Source organism: Triticum urartu, chromosome 1A (genome assembly GCF_056163025.1).
Source record: "Triticum urartu cultivar PI428250 chromosome 1A, HENAU_Tu73, whole genome shotgun sequence".
Lineage (NCBI taxonomy): Eukaryota > Viridiplantae > Streptophyta > Magnoliopsida > Poales > Poaceae > Triticum > Triticum urartu.
The window spans coordinates 563,996,586-564,004,668 of record NC_141873.1 but is presented as its reverse complement, the minus strand read 5'-3'; the positions used below and the strand labels follow the sequence as shown (position 1 = coordinate 564,004,668).

General features: G+C 46.7%; 1 protein-coding gene across 1 annotated transcript; it reads right to left on the bottom strand.

The window, feature by feature from the left end:
- Window positions 1-1,677: 1,677 nt before the first annotated feature.
- Window positions 1,678-5,333, bottom strand: LOC147992779 (uncharacterized). The gene is made up of 7 exons (XM_087541338.1): window positions 5,274-5,333; window positions 2,910-3,474; window positions 2,620-2,825; window positions 2,333-2,533; window positions 2,126-2,257; window positions 1,935-2,047; window positions 1,678-1,864 (listed from the first exon to the last, which is right to left on the bottom strand). The coding sequence occupies exons 1-7, from the start codon at window positions 5,331-5,333 to the stop codon at window positions 1,678-1,680; spliced, it is 1,464 nt and encodes a 487-aa protein (XP_087397464.1).
- Between the last annotated feature and the right edge of the window lie 2,750 nt (window positions 5,334-8,083).

Genomic DNA, 8,083 nt, shown 5'->3' with positions numbered 1-8,083 from the left:
AGAGGAGGAACTTATAGGAGTAGAAGGTATGCTATGCTGAAGAAGGAGGCAAGTCAGGCGCAACAAGTTGAGCCTGGTATTGGTGATCCTCAGAAAGTTTTGACAAAGGGTTCACGTAAGAAGGGGCGATCGAAGGGGGGCCCCGACGTTACAAAGAATGGTAGGCCAAAAGATTTTACAGAGAAGAAAAGTGGTCCTTTGTGCAGTCTGTGTGGTCTCCCAGGTCATAACAAGGCTACATGCAGTAAGAACGAGAAGTGAGTTGCAACCTTTTTATTTTTTTTATGTTGCTATTTTGACTTTACCAACTATATTTGCTCACCCATTTCTTTATGTTTTGTTCAGGAACTGGGCGTAGAGACGCAGCTTGGTTTGTAGGAGGAATAAAAGTGATCGCACGAGTCATGTCGGAATAACCTATGCTATATTTATTCGCACATGTGTGCCAGAAAACTTGATATGTATTGCAATTTTTATTCGCACATGTGTGCCAGAAAACTTGATTTGTGCTGTTACGTGATGATTTGTACTGTTTCTATATGCAATTTCGAAATTCTGTTTATTTTTTATGATGATTACTACACCTGATTTGTATTCATTGTACTGTGATAAAATGCGGCCGGACGCTGCTATTTTGTACCGTGATTCCCTTTGTACTGTTTTGAAATGCGGTCGGCCGCTGCTTCTGTCCAAAGTAGCAAGTTCGGAAAAAAAGATTGCCCAAATACCTCTGCCGGGTCCATAGTAGCAGGCAGAACCTACCCAAATCAAGCCCAAAGGCGACTCGGGCGGCCGATTCAGCCCACTAATGGGCCCAGACACGGGGTCTAACGGGGCTGCGGGTACTAAGTAGAGAGGAGCTCCGTGGAGGGGGCGGAGGCAGGTATTTAAGCCGGTCCTCGCCCGCCCCCGCTTCCGAGGTGGGACTAAACACTGAGTTCAGCGACGCGCGGGGGAGGGGAGTGGGCGTGGGCCGGGGGAGGGGGCGACTGGCCGCGTGCCTTCATTGGGCCGAACTGGGCCGGCCCGAGACAGCGCACATTAGGCCTCCTGAGCCTTGCGGCGACCAAGTGCAGCGTGCGGCGCCATATTTAGTACCACCTCGGAAGCGGGGGGCGCGAGGAGCGGCTTAAATAGCTGCCTCCGCCCCCTCCACCGAGCTCCTCTCTTATCACCGCCCGCAGCCCCGTTGGACCCCGTTGCCGGGCCCATTAGTGGGCTCTATCAGCCGCTCGAGTCGCCCCCTTCGGGCTTGATTTGGGTATGATCTGTTCGCTACTATGGACCCGGCTGAGGTGGTTGGGCATTTTTTTTCTAAGCTTTTTTTTGACAAAAAGCAGCCGGCATCCGCATTACATCACACTACAATATACAAAACAATATAAAATAGCAACACCAGGCCGGCCACGGTGGCATAATCATCACACTATATAACAAGTTAAAAATCATCACCCACAATGATGCAAATAAGAGTGTCACTGACAACGATGCAAATAAGAGTGACATTGAAAAATAGATATTGTAGCAAATACCGACCACGGCACATTTATTTAGTTGCGGAACATGCTAAACCATGCCGCATTACAATATAGAGATGTCTTATTATGAAAATTGTATCAAGTACCGACAACGATACGTTTATTTAGTGGAGATAATGGCCAACACCCATCCTCCGACTCATTTCTTCTCCATGATCTTGAGGATCTTCTCTTTCACTACTTCCTTCGTGTTGCACTCTAAAAAAAGTATTTCAGCTAGGATGCGTCCCCTTGAAGCATTAACCTCATCTTGATCAAACTCAAATGTCCAATCATCTCTGTCCCAGTTTTGAACGCATTTCACTATGAAAAGACCACAAGAGACTTTGCAAGAAACCACAAGTCAATTATTGATGGATCAGACAAGTACATACTAATTCAACGTTTGCAATATACCCGTCTGTTTGTGACGGCATATTGTACTCCCTTATTGGCCAGGAAGATACGTCAGGATGTTCCGTTCCAATAAGAGCATTCACCTCGTTTGTATCATTAGCTATTTCTGCCCTCTGAAATAAAAATGACAAATCCATATGAAGTACGTTTCGAATAACTATATATTGTTTTATATAACGTTGTAAGCTTACCGGCTTAGCAATCTTTGTAAGAACTCTTTTGCTGCATTTACCAGTAGAGTTTAAAACTTGAAACTCTTTTTTCTTGTTGTGCATAAGAACTGTTATCCAATGATTTTCTTCCACATGAAAAGGAAAGTATGCCTACAATAAAATTTATTCATGTTGGTGTACACACAGATAGTTATTAGTACGAATTATCATACTAAACTGAAGTACCTTATCTTTGATGAAATACTCTTCAGTAACTCTAGACACCATTTTAGTTTGGTTTGTGAAATGATCCATAAAATGCCTCTTAGAGTTGTTAACCTTTCCATCAGCACGAAGAATAAGCCAGTGGGACACCCAAGATGATAATATGTGACAATTAGCACGAGGATTATGGGTCTGCATATGGTTGCAATAACTATTGATGACCTACAAAATAACATAACAACAATACGCCTATTAGATAATTTATGTAAATGACATGTACAACTTAATAACTTAGTGCTAATACTTACACCGCCATGCAACCACTTTTTTGAAATGATGGCTTGAAGCATATCAGGTGTACATGTTTCCCCACCAATTCCCGTCATGTGCACAACAGTTTTTCTGCAAAGCTTCTCCGACTCTGCCAGTGTCCGGATATAAACCTTCGCGGCCTCTATGTGATCCTCATTAATGTAATCAGTACTAATCATAGCAGCTCTTATACCAAATAGACCTAAAACAGTAAGAAACAATGAGTTAATAAAGTGTGCATGCAAGGACAGAAGTATGTTGCAAGAATAAATTACCTAGCACTTACTTTTCTTTGCACCTTTACGTCCACCGCTCTGCTGGTAAGGTGAAAGACAGTATTTTGACTGTTTCCTCTTGCGTTTCCCATCATTTTCCTTCCCATCATTCTCCTGAGTGCCATTTTCTTTCGCATTTTTAATACGGGTGTTCAGACTATCCATACTAATCTCCTCAGATTTATCGGCGCTAGACCCGTCTGACACTTCATTAATATTCTTGGGGGTTGAATTAATAGCTGGAAAGTCCTTCGTGTCTACCGTCGCAAGAGATGGGTTGGGTGAATTACCATTGTCCTCAATAACGAAGGGGTCGCCTTCATCTCCTGTACCAGGTGTGTTGTGATGCACACCTTTCTCACGTGCCAATTTGTTCCCTTTCCCAGTGGTGAAGGATGCGTCCACCCTGTTGTCCATATCTTCTTTTCCAGGAGTTGATTCTACATCTGGCCAATATTTTGATGGACCATACTTCCCCACCCAGTCTTCACTATGCTCCACAAACTCAATGTCATCATGAGACCCCTTGTTTGGCTTGAAGACAAGACCTTTCTTCTCCAGCTTCTCCACTACTATCTTTAATGACACATCGAAAGCATTAACTACATGCATAAATTATGAATAATCTGTTGGAAATATGCCCTAGAGGCAATAATAAAAGGATTATTATTATATTTCCTTGTTCATGATAATTGTCTTTTATTCATGCTATAATTGTGTTATCCGGAAATCATAATACATGTGTGAATACATAAACACCAACATGTCCCTAGTAAGCCTCTAGTTGACTAGCTCGTTGATCAACAGATAGTCATGGTTTCCTGACTATGGACATTGGATGTCATTGATAACGAGATCACATCATTAGGAGAATAATGTGATGGACAAGACCCAATCCTAAACTTAGCACAAGATTGTATAGTTCGTTTGCTAGATTTTTTCCAATGTCAAGTATCTTTTCCTTAGACCATGAGATCGTGTAACTCCCGGATGCCGTAGGAGTGCTTTGGGTGTACCAAACGTCACAACGTAACTGGGTGACTATAAAGGTATACTACGGGTATCTCCGAAAGTGTCTGTTGGGTTGACACGGATCAAGACTGGGATTTGTCACTCCGTATAACGGAGAGGTATCTCTGGGCCCACTCGGTAATGCATCATCATAATGAGCTCAAAGTGACCAAGTGTCTGCTCACGGGATCATGCATTACGGTACGAGTAAAGTGACTTTCCGGTAACGAGATTGGACGAGGTATTGGGATACCAACGATCGAATCTCGGGCAAGTAACGTACCGATTGACAAAGGGAATTGTATACGGGGTTGCTTGAATCCTCGACATCGTGGTTCATCTGATGAGATCATCGAGGAGCATGTGGGAGCCAACATGGGTATCCAGATCCCGCTGTTGTTTATTGACCGGAGAGCCATCTCGGTCATGTCTACATGTCTCCCGAACCCGTAGGGTCTACACACTTAAGGTTCGGTGACGCTAGGGTTGTAGAGATATAATATGCAGTAACCCGAAAGTTGTTCGGAGTCCCGGATGAGATCCCGGACGTCACGAGGAGTTCCGGAATGGTCCGGAGGTGAAGAATTATATATAGGAAGTGCAGTTTCGGCCATCGGGAGAGTTTCGGGGGTCACCGGTATTGTACCGGGACCACCGGAAGGGTCCCGGGGGTCCACCGGGTGGGGCCACCCATCCCGGAGGGCCCCATGGGCCAAAGTGGGGAGGGAAACCAGCCCATAGTGGGCTGGTGCACCCCCCTTGGCCCACCCCATGCGCCTAGGGTTGGGAACCCTAGGGTGGGGGGCGCCCCACCTGGCTTGGGGGGCACTCCACCCCTTGGCCGCCGCCCCCCCTAGGAGATCCCATCTCCTAGGGCCGGCGCACCCCCTAGGGGGCCTATATAAAGCGGGGGGAGGGGGCAGCCGCACCCTTGAGTCTTGGCGCCTCCCTCTCCCCTGCTACACCTCTCCCTCTCGTAGTAGAACGGCGAAGCCCTGCTGCGGTGACCCCTGCATCCACCACCACGCCGTCGTGCTGCTGGATCTTCATCAACCTCTCCTCCCCCCTTGCTGGATCAAGAAGGAGGAGACGTCATGCTGACCGTACGTGTGTTGAACACGGAGGTGCCATCCGTTCGGCGCTAGGATCTCCGGTGATTTGGATCACGTCGAGTACGACTTCCTCATCCCCGTTCTTTGAACGCTTCCGCGTGTGATCTACAAAGGTATGTAGATGCAATCCGATCACTCGTTGCTAGATGAACTCATAGATGGATCTTGGTGAAACCGTAGGAAAATTTTTGTTTTCTGCAACGTTCCCCAACATATTCCCATGTAAACTGAAGTACACATCACTCATATTACCTCAGCACATTTTCCAGGGAGAAGTCTAATTTCTTTTTGCATATCTTTGATGCATTTCATCACTTGATGTAATGTAGTATCCCTGCTCGATGACGCCTCATCTCTATTATCTTTCTTTTTTTGGGCACGATCTTCTTGCTCTAATTCTTCCTCCGCCTTTCTTCCTTGTTGAGCAATTAATGTCTGCATGTACTTCTCACTTATCATGTCATCAATCTGTGACAGGTTAAATCAATTTAAATTTCTCAACATGTAAATAGTAACAGAAGTGCATGCAGTACGAACCAATTAAACTTACCGTCCCATTACCACGGCCGTATGACGTGTCGTACGTGCCACGCTTCTTAGCCTCATCTTCTGACCAATTAAGCATCAACGGATATTCATGAGCCAGTGGATCAAATGCGTCATCATCCAGTGGCTGCACTTTCTCCCAAAACAAGTACTGCATGAACATGAAGTATATTAGCAATTTTTTTCACAAACTATAGTTTGAAAGAAACAAATATAACATAAGATTTACCTGTAGGAGGGCAAGGTTTCCGACCGGCCAGGTAAATTTTGTATGATCTGATAAGGTCTTTGTGATTCCTTCAACGCAAACGCGTAAAGTAAACGCGTTCCAATTATATGCTTTGATGGCCTCCACATCGTGCACTAACTTGTAATAAGCATTGGGAACTTCTATGATGAATGCATAGTACCTCGTGCCATGGGATCAGGGCCGGCCCTGGGGGACGGCGGCGCGGTGGCGTTGGTGGCAGATGGCGTCGGTCGCAAACTGTAAATAAATTTCATAGGTATATAAGCTCATTCACATTACACATTCGAAGGTGCAACTTAGGGTGTGTTTAGGAGCAAAGTAATTTTAAAGTTTTTTTAGAAACACTATGATTTCTGAAAAAAGCTTTGGTATGTAATATTTTGAGGTGTTTGGACTAGAACAGGTACGTGGTTTAAGATGCCATAGTATTTTTATACCATGGTTTTTCTGTTGTATATACCTAGAAAAACTGAATTAGAATCAGCTGTCATGCATGCATAATTATTACCAAAACTATAGCAAAACTACACTATAGCCAAACACTTCGGTGGTTTTCACACAACTAAGAAAAACTATGGTATCTACAGGGCATGTATCAGCCACTCATGCATGCATGTATTTACGCAGTACTTAGTGCACTAACTTAATGAGTGGAACATGCAGCCCACTCTCAATCAACTAACAAACTCTAACTACACACTCTACTGATCCTAGGACAAAAAATTCTACGATCAAGGTTATACATGATAAAGCACATGAAACATGCAAGTAGGTCCGAATCTGTGTTCACCAACTTGAGGGTGTCGGCGTTACGAGGCGACGGGGGCGACGGCGTCGGTGCGTCGGCGTGAGCTGGCGTCGGTGGCAGATGGCGTCAGGGCCGTCGCGGGCGTCGGCGTGAGGTGGCGTCGGGGGCGGCGGCGGCTGCAGATGGCGTCGGAGGAGGCGATCGTGGAGGCGGCGTGAGGTGGCGTCGGCCGCAGATGACGTCGGGGGAGGCGATCGTGGAGGCGGTGTGAGGTGGCGTCGGGGGCGGCGTTGGCCGTAGATGGCGTCGGGAGAGGCGATCCTGGAGGCGGCGTGGAGGCGGCATGGACTGGAGATCATGGAGGCGTGGAGGCGGCTTTGACCCCCGATGGATATGCATGTATACGTGGGCCTATTCATTTTTTTCTACTAACCCATTCATTAGTTTTTTTCCAATCATTAGTTGCGTCTGTTTTTTAAAACGAGCTTCTTTACGGTCTACTCAAGGGGGTTCCTGACTACTTTTTTTTTCACTCCACCAAATGGCACGAAACTTTTTCCGCACGTTGGCATCACCGTCGACAGCACCCACGCCAGTTTGCGTATTTTTTTGATGCTCGATGCATTTCCTAGGATTTTCCCCGTGAAAATGCCGTAAAACACTGGTCGGACGTGACGCAACGTTCGTTTTGTGTCCATTTTCGTTTCAACCTTGCGTGGGGCCCTACGTAGGCCGTGCCCGCATGTCCGCCCACTTTGGTGCAATTGCATGCATGCGATCACGTATCCCCAGTGCAACGAGCTTCTTTTCGGTCTACCGGAGGGGGGTTCCCGACTACTTTTTTTTCACTCCGCCAAATGGCACAAAACTTTTTCCGCACGTTGGCATCACCCTCGACAGCACCCACACCAGTTTGCATATTTTTCCAACGCTCGATGCATTTCCTAGGATTTTCCCCGTGAAAATGCCGTAAAACACTGGCCGGACGTGACGCAACGTTCGTTTTGTGTCCGTTTTCGTTCCAACCTTGCATGGGAACCTACGTAGGCCGTGCCCGCATGTCCGCCCACTTTGGTGCAATTGCATGCATGCGATCACGTACCCCAGTGCAACGAGCTTCTTTACGGTCTATCGGAGGGGGGTTCCCGACCACTTTTTTTTCACTCCGCCAAATGGCACGAAACTTTTTCCGCACGTTGGCATCACCCTCGACAGCACCCACGCCAGTTTGCACATTTTTCCGATGCTCGATGCATTTCCTAGGATTTTCCCCGTGAAAATGACGTAAAACACTGACCGGACGCAACGTTCGTTTTGTGTCCGTTTTCGTTCCAACCTTGCATGGGGCCCTATGTAGGCCGTGCCCGCATGTCCGCCCACTTTGGTGCAATTGCATGCATGCGATCACGTACCCCAGTGCAACGAGCTTCTTTACGGTCTACCGGAGGGGGGTTCCCGACTACTTTTTTTTCACTCCGCCAAATGGCACGAAACTTTTTCCGCACGTTGGCATCACCC

Bases quoted from the DNA above. Each gene is read 5' to 3' on its own strand.
- LOC147992779 (XM_087541338.1), bottom strand. From the start codon at position 5,333: ATGAAATGCATCAAAGATATGCAAAAAGAAATTAGACTTCTCCCTGGA. The intron at 2,826-2,909 runs GTAAGTGCTAGG...TTACTGTTTTAG, and splicing joins ACGTAAAGGTGCAAAGAAAA to GTCTATTTGGTATAAGAGCT. The intron at 2,258-2,332 runs GTACTTCAGTTT...ATTTTATTGTAG, and splicing joins AGTATTTCATCAAAGATAAG to GCATACTTTCCTTTTCATGT.